Genomic DNA, 26078 nt, shown 5'->3' on the forward strand with positions numbered 1-26078 from the left:
GGGCAGCAGGGAGAAGGAGGAGCACCGCACCTGCCGCCCCCTCGCCGCCCTCCCTGCCTCCGCCCGCAGCGCAGGCGCGGCCGTTCCCCCGCTGCCCGTAGGTGTCCGGCGCTGATCCCGGTGCGGTGGTTGTGGTTGCGCTCGTCTCGGCGGCGGCCCGGGGAGGCGGCATGGCGGAGAGCGACGCGCCGCGGGGAGCGGGCGAAGAAGAAGGCGCGGGAGCAGTGGGGAAGCCGCAGACCGCACTGTGCCCCGACGGGGCGGAGGAACCCACCGATGAGTCCTCCGACGGCGGAGGGAGTGCCGGCGGACAAGAGGAGGCCGCCGTGCCCAGCGAGGTGCCCAGCGAAGTGCCCAGCGAGGGGGGCGGTGGAGAGCCCGGAGGGGCAGCGGAAAGCCCAGGAACGGGGCAACAGGAGGAGGCAGAGCTGCCGGGACCCGATGGGGACGGCGCGGCTCTGGAGGGAGGGGAACCGGCAGCGGTCGCGGGAGTGGACTCCGCGCCGGCGGAGGTAGAGTCCGAGCAGGCGGCAGGGAAAGTGGCTCTGGTGGGAACAGAGCCCGAAGAGGCGGCAGTGGCCGCGGCGGTAGCAGAGCCCGAAGAGATGGCAGTGACAGCCCCGTCGGGGTCGGACCCCGAGGATGTGGTACAGGAGGTGAAGACGGTGGGAGCAGAACCCGAAGAGGCGGTGCGGAACGAAGCCCCGTCCGGTACGGTCCCCGAGGAGGCAGCGAGAGAAGAAGCCCCGTCGGGACCAAGCCCCGACGAGGTAGTGAGAGATGAAACCCCGTCGGAGACGGACCCTGAGGAGGCTATGAGAGAGGAAGCCCCATTGGGGACGGAACCCAAGGAGGCTGTGGGCGAGGAAGTCCCGTCGGGGCTAAGGCCCGAGGAGGGAGTGAGAGAGGAAGCCCCATTGGGGACAGAACCCAAGGAGGCTGTGTGCGAGGAAGCCCCGTCGGGGCTAAGGCCCGAGGAGGGAGTGAGAGAGGAAGCCCCATCGCGGACGGAACGCGAAGAGGTGATGCAGGAAGAAGCCCGGGTAGGGACAGACCCCGAGGACGCGGTGCAGGAAGATGCCCCGTCGGCGCCAAGCCCTGAGGAAGAAGCGGTGATAGAAGAAGCCTCGTCGGGGGCAGAACTTGGGAAGGAGGAAGAGGCCCCAGCTGGAGACGAAGAGGCTCCCCAGCGCCCCGGAGTTGCAGAGGACGCGGTGCCGGCTGCAAGGGGGACCGATGGCGGCCAGCGTTCGCCGGCAGGCCCCGAAGGGGAGGACGGAGACGAGGTTCTGCCGGGGACTGAGCGACGAGCCGGCACCGGGGAGGCGGCGGGGGCCGGAGAGGAGAACACTGCCTCGGGAGGAGGAGGCGGGGAGGCGGCGGGGGCCGGAGAGGAGAACACTGCCTCGGGGGGAGGAGGCGCGGCGGCGGCAGGGCGGCCCGGAGGGTGGCCGGGCACCGAGGGCGGCGAGTGGGAGTCGGCGGGCTTGAGCCTGAACGGGGTGCAGGGCCGGGCGGAGGACGAGGAAGACGAGACGGGCTCGCCAGCCGCGCTGGAGGATGAGGAGGAGAAGCAGGAATATGACATCTCTCTCTTCGTCAAGGTAGGATGTGGGGAAGGCCGGGTTCCGGAACCCTGGGGCAGCCTTTGAGATGGGTGGTATTTAAATCTAGCAGTCAAAGCCCTGACCTGGCTAAAGGGATTTGGTTATTAGCACCCCATATAAACCTGCCTCATTTCGGGTTTCCCTGGCTTTAAATGGAATGCATACGTATGGCTCTCGGTTCTGGTGGACTCAGAGACACTGTGGGGCTAGGACCCAGAGCATGGGTGGGAATGCATTGTGGGGCTTCTGTTTCGGATTGCTGGCTATGACTTGTGATTAAGTGGTTTTTAAAGCATTTTGAAATCTTTGGAATGTACCAAGAAGAGTATTCAGCACACTATGTCGGGAGGGCTGAGGTGGAGGAAACTGGAAAATGTGTATTAAAATGGAATATTGGGATTTTCTAACATACTGCAGTCAGTGTTAGGATAAATACCCTCAGATTCGACAGCTCTATAATCAGAAAGTCAGTGAGCTGCCCAGAAGCATCATGTCTCTTGCAGTTGTCCAGTTTGCCAATGTTCGGACAGGGAAAAATCGAATTCAGGAAAAATTGTACCAATTTATGTCATTTTCATAGTGTAGAAAGCTTTTCGTTCTTCCTTTTGTCCCGTGTCTGGGATTCTACTAGAGTCAGCAGTCTAGTGGTGGGATCAGCATCCATCCACACAGATGGAGTATCAGATATGTAATTTCTATAGGTAATAATCACCTTAAGCTGCTTATATTCCCTCCTCTGGGACCCCTCTGAGCAAAGTATGGAGCAGGATGGTTTTAATCAGTAGACTGAAACTACTCATCAGTGAATGCTGAGTGTGGTGGAGGGACAAAGTCATGAAGGCTGTGTGTGCACTGTTGGACATGAGCATATTTATAGAAGAATGTGGCCAAAATTAGAGGGACTGTAATAAGAATAAGACCATCTGTTGTGACTGCAGTCCTCCAAATCAGGATTAATGATATTTTCTGGAAATATCTGTGAATTACTAAAAACAGAAAAAATTCTTTAACGATTTAACTTAGCATTAGTAACTTGAGGATGCCTTGATAACACTATAGCTACTTTTCTAATGATTTCAGTGGAAGAATATTACAAAGCTTTAGTATTTTACCTCACCTGGAAGTTAGGCTTTTTGAGTTTGATATCTGTGGAAGTTTCTCTAGTCACAAGCAAAGAGGAAAAAAAGCCTACTGGAGAGCTCAGCATCTCTGTGCCCACTAAAATGTACAGTACGGGCAGCGCTGGGAAATGGGAAGTACTCTTCTCTCCTGCTGTTGGGGAAGTTCCAGCTGCTCTTGCTGTCACCTGGAAATGTTGTCAGTATCTTTTGGCAAAGGAGAGGGGGCATAAAAGGAACAAAGTTCTCTACAACCACCTGGAAGGAGGCTGTAGTATAGGTAGGTAGTGAGGCAGCCTCTTCTCCTAGATAACAGTAATAGGATGAGAGGGAATGGCCTCCAGTTGCACCAGGAGAAGTTCAGGTTGAATATTAAGAAGAATATGTTCTCAGCAAGAGCGGTGAGGCAGTGGCACAGGCAGCCCAGGGAGGTGGTGGAGTCACTGTCCCTGGAGGTGTTCAGGAACTGTATGAATGTGGCACTGAGGGACGTGGTCAGTGGGTAGGGTGGGGGTGGGCTGATGGTTGGACTGGGTGATTGCAGAGGTCTTTTCCAACCTTAATGATTCCATGATTCTCTGTAACACCTTGAAGTAGATTTTAAGAGCACATGGATAATACTGTAATAGCTGCTGTGTGTTTGTGATAGGGAAAAAAAGGGGAAAATGGATTCCAAAGTGAAACAGCATGGCTGTTTCATGTGGAGATTCCTGACTGCTTCTGGATTACCTCAGAATTTGGTCCACGTTTTATAGTTTATTGAATCATAGAATCACCAAGGTTGGAAAATACCCACAGGATCACACAGTCCAACCATCTACCTACCGCCAATAGTTCTCACTAAACCATGTCCCTCAACACAAAATCCAAACGTTCATTGAACACCTCCAGGGTTGGTGACTCTACCACCTCCATGGGCAGCCCATTCCAGTGCTTGACCACTCTTTCAGAAAAGTAGTATTTCCTAACATCCAGCCTGAATCTCCCCTGGCTTGAAGCTTGAAGCCATTTCCTCTAGTCCTATCATCAGTTACACGAGAGAAGAGGCCAACCCCCAGCTCACTACAACCTCCCTTCAGGTAGATGTTGAGAGCAATAAGGTCTCCCCTGAGCCTCCTCTTCTCTTAGACTGAACAATCCCAGGTCCCTTAGCTGCTCCTCATAAGGCCTGTGCTTCAGACCCCTCACCAGCTTTGTCGTCCTTCTTTGAACCCGCTCCAGGGCCTCAGTGTCTTGCTTGCAGTGAGGGGCACAAAACTGGACACAGTACTGGAGGTGCGGCCTCACCAGAGCTGAATACAGGCAGACAATCACTTCCCTGTTCCTGCTGGCAGCACTGTTTCTGATGCAAGCCAGGATGCCACTGGTCTTCTTGGCCACCTAGGCACACTGCTGGCTCATGTTCACCTGAGCATCAATCAATACTCCCAGGTCCATTTCCTCTACACAGTCTTCTAGCCACTCTGCCCCAAGCCTGTAGCTGTGAGTGATCCACAGTTTTCCTGCTAAGAAATGTTATACTAGACTTGGCTGACACTAAAGTACTTTTGTTACTCTCTTAAGTTTTGAGAGTAATAAACAGAGCTATCACTGTCAGAAAGAAAGTTTGCCTTTTTCAGATATAGCTAAATGATGACTGGTAACAGGACCTCTACACTATTGCTTCCTGTTCTTGCCATTGTTGATCATGAGTTTATTCTTTTGCACTTGGAGATTTTTTTTTTTCCTCTTCTGCTTCCTGCTTCTTTGCATTGCTCCATTTGAATGCATATATTTGAATACTGTGTCTATCGTGTTGTCTTGTGCCATTTGAGGTAGCTGGCAAAGCTCCTGCCAGCTCCACAAGTATAGGTGTCAGGAATTGTACACTTAGGCTGATTGGTGTTAGGTGGTGATGTTTAGTTTGTACTTGAACACATAGGGTTAAGTTGGAGACCTTGTACTACCTGGGATGCTCTGGCACTCAGTGGGGGTAGCAGCAGCTATGGGAGATTACGTCATAGAGGTCTTTTCCAACCTTAATGATTCTATGATTATATGATCACTTAGTCCAATTGTAAGCCAGCCCCCACCATGCCCATTGCCCATGTCCCTCAGTGCCACATCCACATGATTCCTGAACACCTCCAGGGACAGTGGCTTCACCACCTCCCTGGGCAGCCTGTGCCATTGCTGTTTCTGAGAACATATTCTTGCTAACATCCAACCTGAACCTCTCCTGATGCAACTTGAGGCCATTCCCTCTCATTCTATCACCATAACCTGGGAGAAGAGGCCAAGCCCCATCTCACCGTGACCTCCTCTCAAGTGGCTGTGGAGAGCGATGAGGTTTCCCCTGAGCCTTCCCTTCTCCAGACTGAACAACCCCAGTTCCCTCAGCTCCCAATAAGACTTGTGCTCCAGACATTCTGGACGCAGCTGTATGCCAGGTGGACCTGTCTAAGGCATCCCCTGAGATAATAGAAATCTGTCTTTAGGCTCCTGGGCTGTGCCCTTAGCAAAGATGAACGGTGTAAGACTCTTTGGCTGAGAGGGCAAGACCGTATCAAAAGTGCTGTAAGTATTTAACCAGGTACTTATTTGATTTCCACTTCCCTGTGAAACAGCACTACCCTGTATTTCCATTAGATAGTGATGTTTGAGGTTTTTGGTGTTTCAAAGTCAAGTGTTTGTAAAAGGGCATCCAGATAATACCTTCTGATTGACCATTCAGCTAAGCACATTGGGTAGGACACCTTGTGGATGTTGGTTCTGACTATTTGGTCTGCTAATGTTAAGCATGTGTATGCTCTTTTCTACTCCAGTGCTGTGACAAGAGCTTTTATTTGACAGAAAATGTCATGTATGTATCCTGCCACTTGAATTTAGTGGAATTTTTATCAAAATATTCAGTTAGCATGAAGTAATTTAAAACTTATGTAGGATTTGAGAGTCTATTTCTTAATAAAAAAATGTAAAAATCCCACAAAACAAGCAAACGTAACCACCAAAAAACCCAAACAATCCAATCTCCAAGTTTACCTACCAATCATTTTTAAAATTTTCTTACACAGAGACAACTTAAATACAAGAATCACAACTATAGATTTCGCCATTCTAAAGATTTATGTAGATAGTAATTTAACTGTAAGTGCTGAGCACAGGCAGCCAAAAACCCAGCTTGAGCACAAGGCCTTATCTGAGATGATTCCTCTTTCAAAACAGTTCTCATTTAGTTTCAAGATTGGATGTTTTATTGTAAAAGCTGTCCCGTAGCCTAAGGGAAATAGATTTTATTCAACCAGAAGTAATAGTCTTCATTCAATTTTTGTTGCGTTCTTGATTTTTAAATCAAGGTCACTTATTTTCATTTCAGGGAGACATTTCATCCCCAGCAGGGAACAACATTGCTTGGATGACACCAAATTTCCCCGCACCATTCCTGAGATATGTCATGTCAGTCAAGCACACTTAGGGAAACTTTGCTGCAACTGGAGACAGAAGAAGGAGCCAGTGCCTTCATCTGTGTCTCCAAACACTACAATTAGACTATTAGACTTAAATGGCAGGGTGTGCTACATGCAGGAGCATTCTGTGTTCTGAGTTTGTATATAACAAAGACATAAAATAATGTAGGCTGTTCTAAAATTGAATTATTGGGCTTTGAGTGCAGGAGTGAAGAAGTTCATGGATAGCAGGGGCACAGGCATCTGAAAAAACCCTCGTGGTCTGTGTGCCCATTCAGTAGTCTCTGTTTTGTACCTGATGCGCTGTATCTAAGCACTTACAGCATAATCACAGTATAGTGTAGGTATTTATTAGCATTGGGTGAAAATTAAGTACTCTATCCAAGAGAACTGTCCAAAGCTTGCGTTGATGAGTGTGTTGGATTTGTGGAAGACTGTAGTAAGACAGATTGCTGGGGAATGAGGATTTAATGAGGTTTGGTCAGTGGTAGAATGGCTCAGAAGAAAGCCAGCGTGGTGGAGCAGAGTGGGAGTGAGAGCAGCACCTGGCTGAAGCTGGATGAAGCTGACTTACTGGGGCTGCCCCAGCAGAGCCCAGCTCTGATTTCCTGGATGATGTATTTTTTCTATGGTGATTTTGGTGCTTTGAGTGTATACAGCTGTACACCAAGAACTAAAGCAGGTGTCAGGAGGTGTGCTTGTTAAAATACATGAGGCAGTTCTTTTCCCAGGACTAGCTTACAATGCAGGAAACTGGCTGCCTTCCCGAGGGCTATTTGCCTTTTCTCAGCTACCTTATTATTATTTTTTTTTCCCAGCTGGCCTATGTCAAGTTAGGGTTTCCTAATGCAGCTTAAGAGGACCTGGCATTATGAATTCCTTTCATACCTCCCCAGGCTATTTACTGCATCTGACCTGTGCACCTGCGGCAGGCTTTCTGGGACCCAAGTGTTCCTTCAGCAGTCTTTTTCTTTCAATAAAGTAATGCTTGGGAGACTTTTGTTTGAAAGGCAGTGATATCAATCCTTTTTTCTTGGAAAGAGCTTTGCAAACTTTCTGAATGCAGTCTTTCTTGCTTTAACTTCTGCTTTGGTTCTTGGCACTTTGGGTTATCACTTTAGTCATAGAATCATAGAATCACAAGGTTGGAGAGGACCTACAAGATCATCTGTTCCAACTGTCCTCCCACATCCATTGCTGCCACAAGCTACTAAACCATAAACCTTACAGCTGCAAAGAAACAAGGTTCTTCAGAACCACTGGTTGAAGAATGGCTTTGAAAGAACACCAGAATTGTTGTACTGCTGCTCCTGGAGGTGTTCCTGTAGGAGGAGTCAGGTTTTAGAGCTTGCAGTTCAAATCCTGTTCCCCGAAAACCCACAGTCTGACATACGCGCATAGAAGGTCACAAATACAAAGATGCACACTTTTTTTTAATCATTAGTTATTTATTTGATATGATCTGGTCATACTTCTTGGAGTCCTCTTTTTGTATAACTGAGCTGACAGGCTCAAACATCTTCAAAGCTGCATTCCTAGACCTTTTTGTATTAGTATTTACTCTCAGCACACTGATTCTGTAAAGCATGTCTGCATGTGTTTTCTTTAAGCGTAGGCTTAAAATCATGTGACGTTTAAGCTCTTGGCTAACCAAGGGTCACTTTTTCCTGATTCAGTCTCAGTGCCTGTCCACTTACTTCTTTCTTCTTGAAATAAAAAGCTAGTGATGAGGTCAGCCAACTGTCCCAAATTCAGCCACCTGCCTCTGTTTCCTGAGCTTTATCATCACAGGAGGGTAGATCTTAACAACCTCATGGAGCAGAAGCAGAGCTGGCAGCACTCTTTGTCCTTTTGGTTAGTAAATGCTGCTAGACAGCTGCAGCCTTCCTTGGAAATGCTGGGGATTGCTGCCTGAGGTGGTTGTCATGCAGCTGTGCTCAAGGCTTCTCCCACTGTTTTGTTTGAGGCTTCTTTGTGTAAGAATCAGAATCATTTGAATTGGAAGGGACTCTTAAAGGCCATCTGATCCAACTCCCCTGCAATAAACAAGGATACCTACAGCTCCATTAGATTGATCAGAGCCCCATCCAGCTGGATCTTGGAGTACTCCAGGGGCTGAGCATCTGCAACCTCACCTATGCCAGTGCTGTAGGCAGAGCTATGGAACTCATCCTGATACCTCTTTGGTGCCATCAGCATTTATTTTAAATACCTGGAAAGTGAAACAGCATCAGAAAGATGGATATTGAGGAGCCAGGAATATCTGACAACTTTCTGGTTATGCAACGTATTTGCCATTATTTCCTATCATAGAAAGATGTAGAGTTTAAATGGTCTCTGGCTTTGGGTGTTCCTTGTGAAATCTGCCCTTGTACTTGACCTAGCAGTTGGCAACTCTGCCTGTGGCAAGGGATTGGAACTTGATGATCCTTGAGGTCCCTTCCAATCCAGGCCGTTCTATGATTCTAAGATTCTGTGTTTCTATGAATAAGAGATATACTACCCACATTTTTTGAGAAAGCAGAACATGGAAGGCATTAGAAAGATAAAAAGATACCAGGTTCCTTCCCTGGCAAAGGTGTTAAACCAATGCCTTGTCCACATGAGAACCTGAGGTTTGGTTTTACTATAATTCCTAACAGGAAAAAATAAACCTTTTATTGTCGATGACAGGAGGAAGGCAAAATCTAGTTCTGTCTATTAGATATCCTTAACTCTGAAACAACTGATTCTTGCGTGCCTTCATCCATCTGAAATCAGTTCTTTCCAGAACTTCGATGTTGTAGGAAGAAGATTCAGCAGTCCTGTGGGTCACCTCATTTCTACAAACAGTTCCACCTTCACCTCACACCTACAAAGTTTACTATTATAGAGATTCCAGTTTTGGTCTTTCTCACACTTTTGTACTATTTATTGTATTGATCCTTGCAAGAGTAAATTTATGGCTATTTAAAGCAACAGTGAAGTTACTGTGAAGGAGAAATGATAATGGAAATTATTAATGTGACTACACTTTTTCAGGATCTGAGGTGTAGTCACTTCAAATTGGTGGCTGTGTACTTCTCTGCAGAAGAAAGCCCTCCTCATCAGACCTACTGAGGCAGTAAAAGCATGGATACATACCGTCCATCACTGAGTGCATTCTGTGTCTTGATTTCTGGGTCAAAACAGATCCTACTGCTTCTTTTAAAAAGTAAGAAATGGCTCTCTCCTTGAGTTCCAACTAAGGAGTGTAAGTCAATGCCGTCTGAAGGTTGCATGATTATTTCCTTGCTCAGATAATGAAATGTCACACTGTGATAAGGAATTGTGTGCGTTTCCATTTGCAGTGTCTGATTATTTACTGATAAAAGAGGAATTATTCAGGTCCAGTTGCTTTCAGTAACATGAGCACTGAGGGAAATTGTTCTAATTCCTTAATAAAAATCTTCAGCTTCCCAAACCTTGGAGCTGCTCTGCACAAGAGGTGTATGAGCTGATCTTTGCCCTAGGGAGGGCTGCAGCTTCTTGCTTGTCTTCTGCAGAAACATCTCTGTATGCGTATAAGCGTAGTATAGGGAGTTATATATATATATTTTTTTCTCCTTAGAGAGGTGGTTAAACTCATGTATGTATGAGTATATATAATGAGAACCTCATTATGAAGCCTCGGACAGAATTGCAAAGGTGGCATTTCCCTCTTTATTTTTCTTCTCTATATGCTAAGATTTCAGTATATATTTGAACACTCAGATTAGAAATAAAACTGTGACAGAACAAAGTGAGTGAGAGCGGGACAGGAGTCACAAGTGCATGTTCTTTTTCAAGTTATTAAAGTGAGACAGTTAACCATTTACTCAGATTTCAGAAAAACTCTCCTGTGTGCCTTAGGGAATCACTGACATTTACGTGTTAGTTCAGTTTTGGAATTATTTTAAAAGCTGTTACAGAACCTGAGCTAAAGAGATAAATAAATGGTGGCAGATGAAACGTGTACCCTAAAGGCTTAGAAACATAGAAGCATACATGGATGTTCCTCCACATGAGAAGCTGTGGATACTGGGGCTGTTTGTTCCACAGTGCAATGCACACAGTATGTGTTTAACAACTACTAGCAGTGCTGTGTTTCTTATACTTTCCAGGGGCTGTAAATGGAAGCAAAGTGGTGGGTTGAGCAGGATAATGATGGTTGATCGTCATCTTCTGCAAAAGAAGGGAACAGAGTGTGTCCCCTGCTCAGCTGAGCTCTGGGGTTTGTCCTGGTATCCAGTACTTCACTGCTTTTTCAGAAATGGCTTTGCCAGTTCCTGCTAGAGCTGACAGGTTTTGGATTTAATATTTTACTTGGTCGCTGGAAGTATTTTCTGCTTGGACCATAATATCTCTTGCTGTTGGAAGAGGGTGGGGGAACACCATGAAACCAGATCCCTTGCTTCATCTTTCACCTTTCAACTGCCTTAATGGAGAGTACCAGGCAAAAATTATTTTCTTGAGCCTTCAACCACCTCCTCTCTGGAGCTGCATAAAGTAGCTTACTTACTTGGCTGTTTCTTATTTACTTCTTTGCTTACAGCACAAATTACAAATGCTTTATGGGTATGCATGGTTTTTGCATTTAGGTGGAAGCAGTGGGGCTGCGTGCTGTTAAGTATCGCACAGTGGAGTGTAAAACAGGATGTGTCACTGAAATACCAGTTAATCTGTTTTTCCCAGACCTATAATGTGTTTGAGAGTATAATGCTCTTTTGTTGCAGTAATTCCCTGTAAGAATCTAAAAAGGATATAAGATTTTTGTCTCTCTGTAGAATGTTCGGCTGGCATCTTGCCTTGTTATTAAATACGGATTAGAAATAACATTGAGGTATTTAAACATAATTCTTGTAACAGGATAAATAGCTTAGAGCATTTGATTCATTGCTTGTGTGCTTGTGACCTGGTAGCATTTCCATTAATGCACGCAAGGGCAGAACTGAGACTGTGGGCAGAACTCATACCAAAAGGAAATTCGGGCCTGTGTGGCCTGGTGTGAAACGGAGCCTGCCAGCTCTGTCTGTGGCTCACCTGCCTTCAGTTAAAGGCTGTTAGGCTGCCGGTGTTTGTTGAAATTAAGGGTAAGAAACTCAAAGAGAGAATGTCACATCTGCCATTAAAAAAAAAAAACCTACTTCCATTTAAGAGGAGCAGCAGTGATTGCTGACGAAGTTTTAAAGATCTCAGTCACTCTGCACGAGTAATACCCACATAATTCATTGTCACCGTTATTAGTTAGCTTCTTTAAGTACACAACTAAAAGTAATGCTATCTTGAATGAGACCTAATTAAAGAATAACTACTGAAATATGATAATTACTTGTATAGGATAATGATATTCCTAAATTGGGTAAGATTCATTTAAACTCTACTGACTTGTAGCTTAAGCTTTTCATTCTTTGATAGTCACATGTTCATATTCCAATTTATTTTTACCTTGTTGAGTGAGCAAAGCAATGGACTTCTGGATTGCTCGTTACTTTTGTGTTATTACCATGTACTTGTTGTGCTGTGGATGCCAGTTAACTAGGTGTGGGTGTCCTGTGTGTTTGATTAGTTGCCTTCCTGTCACAAGAGGTGTATCAGAGAATGGTGTGGGTTGGAAAGAACCTCAAAGATCATCCAGTTCCAAGGTGTACCTGTGGTTTCACCTTGGAAGCAGGCACAACACTGTCCCAGGTTATGCCATACACCATAGCTACCACAATGGCTTTATTTGCAGATCTGGTGCAGATATCTGAGGAAATCTGTAATTTGCATTTTTCCTGTCTAATTTTATTCGACTTTAGAAAATTTTTAAAAGTTCCTGTTGCCTGCATTTATCTGCCCACAGTTGCAGTTGAAAATGCTTTTGGCAACATTACGGAGCTGGGTAAGGCTAGCTGTAACACTGTGTGTAAAATGGCAGGATTGTTGTACTTTTCTCTTTTGTAAGATGGCATACATACATGAGTTTAATCCCTTCAATTTGAATAGGAGTGAATATTACTGAAACCACAGCCTCTATAAATGTATCATGGAATATTGCATATTTAAATTTTCACTCATAGCTGCCAGTGTTGTGTTTGTTTCACAGTGTTATCACTTAATGGTTCATTTATTTATGATCTCAATCAGAACCGGAAGGCCTGACTGCTGGCAGACCTGCTGCTCAGTGGGAATGCTGGGCAGATTGTAAACAGCCAAATCAAAAGAAAATGTGTGTTTTGTCTAAATAATACCCATTCTAAAATCATAGAATGGCTTGAGTTGGAAGGGAACTCAGGAACCATCAAGTTCCAACCCCCTCTGCCACAGGCAGGGTTGCCACCCTCTTGATCAAGTACTAGATCAGATTGCCAGGGCCCCATCCAACCTGGCCATAAACGCTTCTGGGCAACCTATTCCAGCACCTCACCACTCTCTCAGTCAAAAAAGTTCCCTTCTTTAGATTAAAACCACACCCTTTGTCCTATCACTATTTACCCTCATAAAGAGTTTATTTCCCTCATGTTCATAAACTCTCTTTAATTATTGGAAGGTTGCAACAAGATCTTTCTGCAGCCTTCTCTTTTCTAGGCTGATCAAGCTCAGTTCCTTCAGCCTATCTTCATAGGAGAGGTCCGTCAGCCCTTGCAAGGCTTGGTGGCCCTCCTCTGGATCCACTCCAACAACCCCACTCTTCCTTGTGTTGGGAGCTCCAGACCTGGACGCAGTATTCCATATGGGGCCTCACAAGGGCAGAGCAGAGGATAATCACCTCCCTTACCCTTCTGGCCACCCCTCTTCTGATGGAACCCGGGATACCGTTGGCCATCTGGGCTGCAAGCACACATTGCTGGCTCATGTTCAGTGCTTCATCAACCAGAACTCCTAAGTTTGGCTCCTTGAATGTCACATTCTGTACTTCCCAGTGGTTTTGTAATTGTTGTCATTACAAGTTCTTGTAAATAGATGCCTCTAACTTTTTGGAACAACATTAACCTTTTAATTGAAATAGTTTCTGCTTAATTCCTTCTTCTTCTTCTTTTTGAAAATATAATTTAGTTAGTACTTCCATTATCACTTAATCAGTTTTGAGAGATGCAGCTATTAAAATAGAAAAGGGAATACATTGTTTCTAGTGTTTTTCAGACCTATTAGGTTGCTCTAATTATTTAGAAAACAACTTGACAAAGGTAAAAAGTTTATTGCCACAAAGTTACTTCTTAATGAAGGAAAAATTCTGCCTATGCATCAAAAGTGTTTAATTACTTACTAAGTAATTAAGTTAATTTCAGCTATAATTACTTACCCAGCAGACCATGGTAAGCAAATAAAGTAGCAGAAGTCAGAATAATTGAGGCTTTCTCTGTCCTGAAATGGCTGCTGGCACACAGTGGGGGAAGAGAACAGAAACCAAAGGAAATTGCAGCAATTTCAGGCTTCTTTTCCTTTCTATCATGGAGAGAGGATTAAAATTTCCTGATGTATACAACCCTTTAAGCTCTGACCACAGTTTACTACATAAAAGCAGAATGGAAGCTAATGTCCTGCTAAGAAACTCCAGCATACTGTAAATTCCTCAGCATGAATTGAGGACCAAAAGCAGAGAACTGTTTCCAGCAAAAAGTGAAGCATTCTAGAGAAGTTGTTTTGAAGAGTGGACATGAGAATTATGGAAAGAATAAAACAAAGTAGTCATAATAGTGTAATGCGAATACTGCAAAAAAGAAAGATCTAAGTAGTATAAGTTCAGAAACCTAACAGAATGAAAAGAGCCTTAATTAACACAGTTGTTGGAAGACGTTAAGTAATGCTAATAGGCCACTGGCATAAGACATAAACATTGCAAGGAGGGATGTCATGGTTTCTGTGAGTGGGAGCTCTGCTCCAAGACACAGCCTGTTTTTTTTACTATCAGTAATAATGAATAGACAGTTCATTATTAACTAATCACTAATGTACAGCTACATCACTAAAAACAGTAAACAAGTATGTCATCCTGTTTGTAGGTAGGCTCAACCTTTAGCCTACTGCTTACACTGTGTGGTCACGCAAAACATGTTGTGTCCTGTGGTTGATTGAAGCTGTGCAGGTAAGGAGTTAATTCCTTCCATCTTCTTTTACCTGCACTCATTTCCTTTCACTCTTTTTCCCTTGGCATCACTTTTTGGACTAGTTCTCCTCTTCCCCACCAGAGGGTAACCTCTGGCACCATTTACTTGCCTGGTTAATCTTAGTACATGGACTTCATTGCTTAGCATCCTATCTGATCATATAGCTTGGATGCCACTATCAGAGATACCATAGCCATCATCTAGAGTCTATCCTGGTGTGTACCAAGTGTACAGTTTGTGTTCAGGAATCTGAACTACCAGACACATTTTAAATATACATATTTCTGCTATTTGGCTGAGACACTAAACAGCAGCTGGAAGCATCTGTTTCAAGTGTTGAATATTACACTGGCAGAACTACATGACCATTTGAAAAGAATAGGAATAATTAGTGGCAACACTTAGAATTTTTATATTAAAATATACTTTAAATTACAGATGTTTTACTTTAAAAACTTGCCTGGAAGTACAATTTCAGCATCTCAAGTACTCTCAAGAGTGCTATTAGCAAAAGACAGGAATCTTGCTGCAGAGGCGTCTCTGAGGCAGAGACTCGTAATGTGCCTCTGCTCAGAGCTGCAAGAGCAAAAGATTTTCACGTCAAGTCCAGTAGGTGGCACCAAAACAGTTCTGTAAAGTTCAGTGTTCGGGTGCTCGTGCTCTTGCCCTGCACCATAAAATGAACATAGTGTTTAAATAGAGAAAATTTCAGGTAATCTGTTTCTTCCTGACAAAAAAAGCTTTGGTTTGAAGGAGATCTTATCCAGATGACGTGCCTGTGGCGTTTCTAATGCACATCACAGTGCATGGAATGTGTGTTGCTTTAGTATATTATAGTTACTTTCAGTGCGGGAGAATATCTTGGAAATATATATTTTTATTGCATTCTTAGCAGAAGTAATGTTTAAAATTTTGTCTTTTTCAGTGTTGTGGTACTAAATGAATATTGCAGCAGGCATCAAAAGCATAAATTGTGCTTTTTGCCCTCAAGATAAGGTTTCTCACTAAAGGCCTTCTGTAAATGCACGGAGAAAACTAACGTTGAGAGGTTTGTTGTTTACGTTCAGGATGGCATGAGATAATATCAGAAGTTGACTTGCTCTGAAGCAACATAAGGAAGAAAGAAAAAAAAAAGGGTGGTTTCAGCTGCTACTTGTGTGTCAGTGTGAATAGGTTTGAGCAGAGCTGCTCAAGGCCAGGCTGGATGGAGCCCTGGGCAGCCTGATCTAGTGCTTGATCAAGCAGTTGGCAACCCTGTCCATGGCGGGGGGGGTTGGAACTTGATGATCTTTGAGGTCCCTTCCAACCTAAGCCTTTCTATGACTGTAACTAGAAGAACATGAAACCTTGCCAGGAGGTCCTGACTAGGCTTGGGCCCTCCATAGTCAACCAGTGGGCAGTGGGATTTCCTCTCAGGAGAAGTGGAAAGCACTGGAAGCTGCTTTTCTTCCTCCTTGGTCACCCTGCAACAGCAAGGCTGTTTGGCTGATGCAGCAGGATGGGAAGCTGAGCAATCCACCACAGGAGTTGTGCTTGCCCTGCCGTTGCTGCTTGGCACAGCTGCAAGGCTGGCACAGCAGAGCTCAGCCCAGAGCAGGAGCACTGCTGGGCCCACTAAATCCCACCAGTAGAGAACAAGTTAGTCTATACAAGGAATTAAAGTGAAACAGTTGCTATTCTCAACTGTCGCATCCTCTTCACAGCTGCTTCCTATGTTGGGCCCAAGTGAACCTATTGTAGTTTTCTTGGCCCAGTAGTTTGGGGCCTAGTTCTTCATTGATGGGAAACCAATTGCATTATGAAATAGGAGAGGGGAGTTGTTAGTGTGATATGAGAAAGAAGAACACACAGAACCAGTCTGATTGCTGGGGTTTAAATGTGGAAATGTGCAGGAGACCTGTGATTCCCTGAGTGAGCCAGTCCAGCAGGATGGGCAGGGGTGGATGTGGGATGCTGGTCTCAGTCTCTGGCCCTGGTAAGCAATAGTTCTGCTCCACTTGCTGGGTAAGCGTGCCCTTGGCCAGCGTAAATACAGGCAAGGAGAAGCTTAGCTCCTTTGTGCTGAAGCAAAAATGGAATTGGAGTTCAGTTTTCAGGGAAAAAAGAAGTTATGCTCACTGATCTCTCTCTCTTTTTTTTTTTTTTAATTATTATTATAGCTTCAAAGGGATTATAGAGTTATATAAAAACAAGCAAAAAATCTTGTCTTCTCTTCTTCTTCTGAACTGTTTCTTCTGTGCTTAATCTTCATCAGGAAACAAAAAGTCCAGGAAAAACAAATTCCACTCATCAAGATTTTGGAGGCAGAGGACATTTGAGGTCAATAGAAGAACCTTCAAAGCCCCAGTTCCTGAGACATTTGGACATAAACTGTTACAAAACAAATTTTTTCAGCAGTTCCAGGGACAGAGCAACTGCAGCTCAGAGAGAGCCCAAATTAGTGGTTTACAACTGACATTCAGTATATGACTCTTCTGTAGAGTAATTACCCTGAGGATAGAATACAGAGGCAAGTGACTTTTTAAAGGCTACTCAGAAAATCAGAGCTGCTAGATCAAGGTGGTATAGTTCTTCTGTGACTCTCTCTGACGTCTTGTGCGTGAGGTCTTGTGTGTAGAGAAATGAGTACTAAGTGTGATGGTGCTCTTAACTTGAGAGCTTAAACAGTAGTGGAAAGAAGGATACGGAGAGCTCTTCCCTTTCCCAGTAAAACTTAGTACACAAACTAACCAACGAGCAAACGCAAAAAGAAAACCCACAGAAAAAGTCTGAAGAGAATGTGGAACAGTGAAAAATGAATGAAAATAGGGAATGTCAGCTAATAATCCTGTTAAGTAATGGCATAGGGTTATAGGATTATGAGTAGCTGTAATAAATTGATACTGCCACAATATACACTTGCTGCTTAGGGCCCTGAAGGCTCTGAAAGAAAGTTTCTATACACAGCGTGAAAGTTTTCTTGTCTGCAGCAATGGCTGTCCTAATTGTTTGATTAATGAACTCATTAAATCTCAGTATTACTAGAAGAAGCACATTGACCTCCTGACTGATCACAATTAAAACATAAATGCCATTTACTCAAGGCTCTGGTTAGACATCTGCTTAGCAGCAGAACAGCTCCAAACACACTCACTTCACTAGCAGTATCTGGAGGTTAGGAGAGCGTCACAACAACTGCAGGTGGAGGCCAGGCCATTACCTGCAATTATACCAGTATTTGCCTGGTTATTAAGGTTATAACCAGTCTGGAAACACAATCCTCCATTGAATCAACAGCCAGGCTCCCGCTGACTTCCCTGGAGTTAGGATTTCACTCTGCGTCATCCCAGAGCACAGCAGTCAGGAAGTATAATTAAACCCTGCGCACAGACCAAGCCCAACTCAGAGTTAAACATCCCAGAATAGTGCTGTGGAGGAAAATGCAGGGTGTTCTGCTCCGAGGCTGTAGCACCCCTCACTATGCTGTCATGCTGTTGGTATTAACTCATGGACTCTCACTGTTGTATTGTGTTCCTACAAGGTGAGATACTGACCCACTGTCTCCCTGCTATAAAAAAGGCCACGCTGACTTTGTTGGAAAGTACATTCACGTACAATGATGGCATGGTTCAGCTATCATGCAGCTTGATAGACTGCAATAGTTATTTCAGTACCTCGACTCGTGATTTTTGAGTCAACGTGGCCAACCCCCTGTTTGGGAGCTTGAACAAATACCTTTAGCATGTGTCGCTGGTGCTTTTTCGTCCATTAAGAGTTGCAACTCAGTGGATTCAATGAACAGAGGTGTCTCCCAGGGGCCAAAATGCAGGCTGACGTATCTGAAGTCATTTCAGCTAGCTGTATTCACCCTGGCTTCCTCAGTAGGCCAAAATATTAATGTTCTAGGCTTTCACCTAAGGTTATAAGAAATTGTATCTTTGAGATGCCAGGCCAGAATGGTGTCAAACTCCAAATCAGATTCAATGTTCAGACTCTTTCAGTCATTTCAGACTGCCCATCACTGCTATAGCAGGGAAAGGTTTCATCACTGCTTGTGCTATTGTGTGGGCTATTGTAGTTTTTCTGTCACTTGCCTCCAGCTCTGCAGAACTGAAAGAAATGCAGAGGTACACACCTCCAGCTGTGGCAGTGGGTAGAGTTGTCAGTTGTCCCATTTCATTCAATTCTGAAATGTTCAAATGACTTTTGTTTTCGTTATAGTTTGCTAGCAGGCTGAAATACTTGAAAGTCAAAGGCTAAGAAACTGACTGTTTGCTGTTTTATCCACAGTGAAATAGAAAAATGGTAGTGCTGTAGTAAATTTTTCTCCCACGCAGGCATGAAATTAAAAAGTTTGCACTCAGATAAAAACAGGAGGTTGCTTCTGTAACATATCCATGACTACCAGTTTGTCAGCTTCCTAAGTGGCCTTTCTGTTGCTCCAGTTAATGACAAATTGGGACTCTGCCTGCTTCATATCTGCATTTGTCATGGTAACTCATCTGTCTGGGCCTGCATCTCTGGTTCCACTGTTACGTTTCCTCAGAAAAGCAGACGGGGCTCCCTGAAATTTGCTGTCACCATGGTGATGTGGGACAACACAGAGCAACAACTTCATTTCCTTACCTCCAGCAAAGTTAGAGGGAGACAAAAATTCAGTATTCAGTGGCCATCAGAAAATAGTAACCAATCAGAAATAGTCAACCTACTGTCAGTCTTGATCACATAGCTCTTGTCTGGAAAGTTCTCTGAAAGTTACATGAACTCTGATGAGATAATTTATTTTTTCCTATCCAAGGCAGAATAAAAATACCACATCATTTGTAGGAACTGTCCCTCAGTGTCACATCCACACGGCTCTTCAACACCTCCAGGGACAGTGATTCCACTACCTCCCTGGGCAGCCTGTGCCACTGCCTCACCGCTCTTACTGAGAAGAAATGGTTCCTAATATCCAACCTGGCACAACTCAAGGCCATTCCTTCTTGTCCCGTCTCTGTTACCTAGGAGAAGTGGCCAGGTGAAACATGATGTGAGATAGAGGATGAGGTAAGATGGTGTAGATTTAGGGTTTTTTTTAAGCACAAGCTAGCAGCAGGTGTAGTCTCGTTCTTAAGAAGTGCATAGTAGTTTTGGATCAAATAAGTTGTACAGTGCTGGAAAGCAGTGCTCCAAGTAGGAGCAAAACAACATCTTTCATTTTTACCACTTACAAAACAGGTCCTATTTAACACAGCAGCCCAGCTATTCCTAGCATCTCTAAAATGCTGAAATGCTAAATGAAGCAATAGGCTATTATGTTCCTTCTCACCAAGAAAGCCTGTAGTTAGCATGGTACCATAGCAGAAAGCAGTAGTGGTTGGAGGAGGATCCTCCCCACTGACATAGAGAACCATGGCCTGTGCATTGCAGCATTGTGCCTGCTTGAGGCCGGGTGCTTGTTTCCATCCATGGAGCTCTTGGTGAAGGTGAGGAGCTTCAGGCAACCCAACAGCCATGAACACTGGTGGAAAGTTTATTTGAGATTCATCTGATAGCACTGAGGAGGGTGATGAAGCAAGCAGAACTAGTTTCATTACTGTACGTTATTTTGTCTTATGTAGTCCACAAACATTCATGAACTATTAAATAAATGACACACTCGGGTTTTTATTTCTGTACCCTTACACATAAGCAAAGTTCTTAAAGTGCTCTTCAGGTGTGGCAGGCTTAAAAACTAGGCCTCTGAGCTCTTACAGTGGGGCGCAAAGTCCAGCAGAGCTGCACCGCCATGCTGAGCTGTGCCTCGTGTGTTTGCTCAGAGCAAGGCCGCCATGAGAGGCACTGTTACATGCCTTGGTCAGGGCCAAGTTCCATTAAGATGAAAACCCACTTGTTGTCTCTGATCCTGTGCCTTTCCCCCAGCCATTAGCCAGAGGTATGCGATACTTGTGCTTCGTTAGGCCCCGGTTCAGCAAAGCATGGAGACTGGTGTGCTCAGCCGCTTGGCAGCTTCCTTCCTCTCTCTGGGGCCCCCACGATTGTTTAGTTGAAAACCCTTTAATTTTTTGATTTATTCTGTTTATTCCCTTAAGTGCCTTAGACATTACTTCTCGATTTATGCCGATAAATCTTTCTCTTCTTGTTTCCTGTGATCATAAACTGATTTAGGCTTGTTTTAATCTTGCGGTGACTCAGGTAGATTTATGCTCATACAGACAAATGAGGTGGAGACTATTTCCTCTGGAAGGACTGCTGTGATTTCAATTTTGTTTTCTAACTTACGGTAATATTCATTATGCATTTTAATGAAAAAATACATCTCTGAGATGACAGAATTCTTCATCATATCCACGTGCATGTTCAGAGAAGGATATAAAGAATTTCTGCATGAAAATATGTATTAGAGATGAGTAACACACTCTGTATTTACAGCTAGTCTGGACTCTCTGGTTACCTACTATATCTGCTATCAAAATTTGCTATCTCAGATGTATGCAAATTTATTTATTTATTGTAATTGTAGGCTGGCAGCGATGGGGAAAGTATTGGAAATTGCCCGTTCTCGCAACGTCTCTTTATGATCCTATGGCTAAAGGGTGTCATATTTAATGTCACAACCGTGGACTTGAAAAGGTGAGATCATAATAGGACTTCTCATTTTTAGAACAGCTTTACTATGATGGTGATTTAAAAGAATGAGTCTCTTTGATTTGAAATGCACACATGCAGGTTAGTGCACATTATTGCAAGTTGGCACTGTGTGCCTGGTGCCTCTTTCAGGTTCACTGGTATGAGGTGGACCAACTTCTTTGAAACATTTGAGATTTTAATCTGTTTTCCAGTAAGTCTCTGTAACACAAGCCTGAAATTGTAGTGTTTCAGGGTGCATTCAGAGAGGGGCTAGATAATTCTGACACCACCAGCATGAGGAAGCTGAGTGCATTGTGCTTTTGCAAGAGATGTTGTAGCCTGCTACTGTGTAGTTGAAGCAGATCATTGTAATAAGTGTCGGAATTGAAAGAGAGGTCCCTACTGTGATTAACCCAGTCTCTTTTCTCTCTCTAGAAAACCTGCCGACCTGCAGAACCTGGCCCCAGGAACGAACCCACCCTTCATGACGTTTGATGGCGAAGTCAAAACTGATGTCAATAAGATTGAAGAGTTCTTGGAAGAAAAGCTAGCGCCGCCCCGGTATGGCATTGCTGTCCCTTCCTCCTACTCCTAGCCCAAGCTGTCAGAAAGTGTCTGTGGGAGCAGTACCTCCAACCTGGTTGTAAACTGGGGAGGCCTGGCAGGGTACATGTGGCATGTATCCTGGGGTAGCCCCGAATGCTGCCTGTGCTCTTCCCACTGCCTTTGCCTTCACCTCAAGTTCATAGTTGTCCCACTACAATTATTTTCAAGACATGAAATCCACCTTCCTGCAACAAGTATATGCAGAAACCTGCATACCACTGAAGAAACCTGACCTCTTTTCCTCTGCTTGTGTTTATTTGAGGTTTCCCTCCTCACATTGTACAAATAATTCAGGGAACAGGTAGTAAAAAGAAGCAACAGTGGAAACCTCCCACACTGCAGGAGTGCTGGAGCACAGACCATTACAGCTTATTTTCAGTGGCTAGGTAGGATAATCTCTGTGTGTGCTGCAGGCTGGGTTTCAGACCTGTCCTTCTCACCCCATGAGCAATCCTTACCTCTCCATATCCTCTGCCAGCAGTGTCATTCCCCCATGCAGGCACCTTTTCCTTTCCAGGACAGCAGCTGCCCGTTCGAGCAGCCAAACTTGACTCGAGCTATGCGAGCCGCTATGTGAGCAGCTACTTTTTCCTTCCTCTCTGCCTGTGGCAGCAGCAGTGACTGGCCTGGCCATTCTGAGCTTCCTTGTGCATGTGCAGGACAGGTGAGGAGGCTGGGAGGAGCAGCAGTTGGTGCTAGTGGGGACTTTCCCTCTGCTCCTCCTCACAGCTCTACTCAGCCTCACCTCCAACATAGACAGCCTGGAAGAGACACTCGGTTGCTTGGGCAATGGTTGCAGCACAAACAGTCATTTCCCATCTGCCCCAGGAGCAGTAGGTGAGCCATGTGGTTTGGGGTGAAATTCACACTTACAATTTGTTTTTAGCTTAGGATGGTTCTCTTTGAAAGCCCTGAGTGGCCATATATTGTAACACTTCAGGTTCAGTGATATATATGAAGTAATTAGTGAAGGCGAAAGTAAAGGCTAATCCATAATTTTTTGACTCTTTCAACTCCTCAGGTATCCCAAACTTGCACCGAAGCACCCTGAGTCTAACTCTGCAGGAAATGATGTGTTTGCAAAATTCTCTGCATTCATAAAGAACCCAAGAAAAGATGCTAATGAAAGTAGGTGCTACGATCCTTCTACCTGCCCCGATAGAAGTTAGAGTCATGCAACTCCTGTGTCCTCCAGCTCCATCTCCACTGTTGCACACCTTATGAACACCCCAGCCAACCCTTACTGAGCCCTGCTGTTTCTGGTAACACAGACCCAGTTTGGTTTTTCTCAGAACCCCCTTTAGCTACTTAGAGCTTTTATCCCAGCATTACATTTTAAGCTTAGGATAAAGGAATTGCAGGAGTTAGCATGGCTGGGTATCTGCGAGCTGGGCTGGTGCCAGGAGACAGGATGCAGTAGGCGCCTTTCTGCTTGGTGTCAGAGAGACCTTGGTACAGGCTTGAACGATCTTTTTATTGTCTTAACCTAGATCTGGAAAAATCTTTGCTTAAAGCCCTGAGGAAGCTGGACAACTATTTAAATAGCCCCTTGCCTGATGAAATTGATGCTTACAGCACTGAGGAGATCACCGTGTCCTGCCGGAAATTCCTGGATGGAGATGAGCTCACCTTAGCAGATTGCAACCTCCTACCAAAGCTCCACATAATTAAGGTTTGCATTTGCTTTTCAGCCTCCTGAAGAGAAGGGCAGCCTAGAAGCTCAGGCTCTTTTCTAAAAGGCAGAGGAAGTCTGTCTTTTTTGAAACCACACAGTAGCTGTGTAGGGACAAGGAGTGCTCACACACAAGGCCATTTCAGTGCAGCACAGCTAGGCAGATCTTCACATTGACAGCTGGAGCTGGAATATCTGGTTTCATATTTGGACTGTGACTGCTTTCTCTACGCCTCTCACAAATATTAAATGAGTACTATATTCAGTGCTGTAGAGAAATATTTCTATTTGCATTTCACATGCAAAGTGCCACAGACTGATAAGATTAAATGATCTTGCCCTTGCTAAATGAAGAAAGCAGCAAATGCTGAAATTTGACCATCTCTCCCACCTTTAATCCAAACCCCTGGGCTTGTTTAGCCTGGAGAAAAGAAGGCTGCAGGGTGACCTCAGTGCTGCCTTTCAGTACCTAAAGGGAGCCTACAAACAGGAGGGGAGTCAACTCTTTACAAGGATAGATAATGGCAGGACAAGGGGAAATGGCTTTAAGTTGAAGGAGGGAAGATTTAGGTTGGATGTCAGGGAGAAGTTCCTCACAGAGAGAGTGGTGAGGTGCTGGAACAGGCTGCCCAGAGAGGTTGTGGATGCCCCATCCTTGGAGGTGTTCAAGGTCAGGTTGGATGGGGCCCTGGGCAGCCTGGTGTAGTATTAGATATGGAGGTTAATTGCCCTCCCTACAGCAGGGGGGGGTGGAGCTTGATGATCCTTGGGGTCCCTTCCAACCCAAGCCATCCTATGATTCTATGTGTGTAATAAAATTTTTCTTTCATTTTCTTTATAAAAAGGTTGTTGCAAAGAAATACAGAAATTTTGATTTCCCACCTGAGATGACGGGGATTTCAAGATATTTGAATAATGCATATGCAAGAGATGAATTTACAAACACTTGTCCTGCTGATCAAGAAATCGAGTATGCATATTTGGATGTTGCAAAGAGAATGAAGTAAATGGAAGATGTTTCCCTTCTTTATATTTCTGAGATTTTATGGGCACCAGCCAATATGGAAACAAAAAAAAAGCCAGCATGCATTCTGCAGTGCAATTTTAACTTCTGTTATTGGCCAATCCTTCTTTTGTAATAACTGTGTAGCACTGTTTGCTTGTTCTTAAATGATGTATGTGTATGTGTGTCTGTACAGATGTACACACACAGGAATGTGTGTTATGCACTCCGAGTTAAAGGCATCAGTCAGTACTCAGGCTTTTGCTGAAGTTAGAAAAACAGCATAGGTCACACAATTACAGCAATATTACAGACTAGTGACATGCTAAATGACTGAATTTTGCAAAGAAATAGCCCTGTTCCTAACACACATGTAACCTGTCATTACTGCTGCCTCTGATCTGTGTTTCACAGCTGTTGCCAAATTTCACAGTTCTTGGGAAGGTTTCTGCTTGCTTCTCCCCAGGCCTCGGCGGCCCCATGCCAACAGCTGGCACGCACACAGTGCCCTGGTTAATCCAGGAGAGAAGCCAGACTGGAGGTGGGACCACAGCTGGCTTCCCAGAAGCCCTGTCCTCTGTGCTAGAGACCTGCAGGGCAGGTCAGTGAAGAACAACTTGTCCTCACATTGCATGAACTGTCGTTGGTATGAAAGAAAGTAATGAGAAAGATCCCGCCTTCTCCTCTCTCAGGGCTGCATAACCTATCCAGCTTCCTTCAGACAAAGAGAGGAACGCAGACTGTCACTGGCCCGTGGATTATCTGATAACAAATATCTGACAAGGGAGGAGGCAGAGGCTTGGTTGTCGCTGCAGACTCAATAAATGGGTGAACATCTGCCCCCTGCTACTGGTGCAGGATCCCTCTGTCATCCTTTTGACTCCCATTTGGTTTTGGAAAGCAAAGAGGAGGGTCTGAGAAAGCAGTAGTTCTTTTATGCTTCCCTGTCTGGATTTAGTTGCAGGGTTTGGATTTTCCCAAGCAGTCACAAGGATTTCTTTGCTGAGAGCTTTCCAGATATCCAGGCGTTGTCCCACTGAGGACAACGGAGGCATAGCTCCTGCCTGGGGGATGGATGAGATAAACCTCTCCAGGCTGGCATGACCCTGTGTTAACAGAGCCAGTACTACTAAGAAGTATTCTCTGGGCTTCATGGAACGTGCTGTTGGAGAGGTGTTAATTCTGAAAAGTCACATCCATGGCTGCTTCTTGCTGAGCAGGCCCTCAGCAAGCACCTAGGAGAAGAGGGCGCAGTGCTTTAGTCATAGGGGCACCTGGAAGTTTCCTTCTGACGTGTTTTGCCTGTATGTACAAAATAGACATGGAAGCAGCTAAAAGTAGCTTCTGTAGCGCCTACATCCATACAAAGGCTGATAAAGAATAGCCATTCATCTTTGCCTGAGTCAAACATAGGTTTGCTTTCTAACAATGCATTGCTTAGGGTAATAGTACGTGTTGGGTGTATGATGTCTGTGGCTTCCTCTTACACACTACACAGTTCTTTTGCAAATGTCCTAGCATGATTATTTGTAAGCAATGTTAAACACACAATTTTAGTTTCTCTAGCTTCTCTACAGAGAAAACAAGCACAGCACCTTTCCCTTCCAGCCTCTGTTGTGAGGTTACACACTGGGGCTGATAGCTGAGCAGTCACTCGTCATTTCTTACTAACTGTTACTTTGTATTTCCAAATACGTACCTGAATATATAATAATATATAAAATAAAAATCTGTATACTCTTTTCATATGCCTTACAAATTTAAATAGAAAATATACAAATCCATAAGTAACTTGAGCAGTGTTCTGTCTTTATTTCCACAGTAATTTCCTGGCAAAGATGCTTTGCAGCAGTGGCCTGGATTTCAGCAGGCAAGATTTAACCCAACTTTGGTTTGTTTTGGAGGAATGGTGTCTCAAACCTGCAGTTGGATCTGGGGAGCAATGCAC

General features: G+C 44.6%; 1 protein-coding gene across 1 annotated transcript; it reads left to right on the forward strand.

The window, feature by feature from the left end:
- On the forward strand, positions 1 to 25921 carry CLIC6 (CLIC family member 6). The gene is made up of 6 exons (XM_010723196.4): positions 1 to 1604; positions 20743 to 20852; positions 21285 to 21410; positions 22477 to 22583; positions 22946 to 23127; positions 23973 to 25921. The coding sequence occupies exons 1-6, from the start codon at positions 171 to 173 to the stop codon at positions 24132 to 24134; spliced, it is 2121 nt and encodes a 706-aa protein (XP_010721498.2). The 5' UTR covers positions 1 to 170; the 3' UTR covers positions 24135 to 25921.
- Positions 25922 to 26078: the final 157 nt, after the last annotated feature.

Source organism: Meleagris gallopavo, chromosome 1, assembly GCF_905368555.1.
Source record: "Meleagris gallopavo chromosome 1, MGAL_WU_HG_1.1, whole genome shotgun sequence".
NCBI classification, from domain to species: domain Eukaryota; kingdom Metazoa; phylum Chordata; class Aves; order Galliformes; family Phasianidae; genus Meleagris; species Meleagris gallopavo.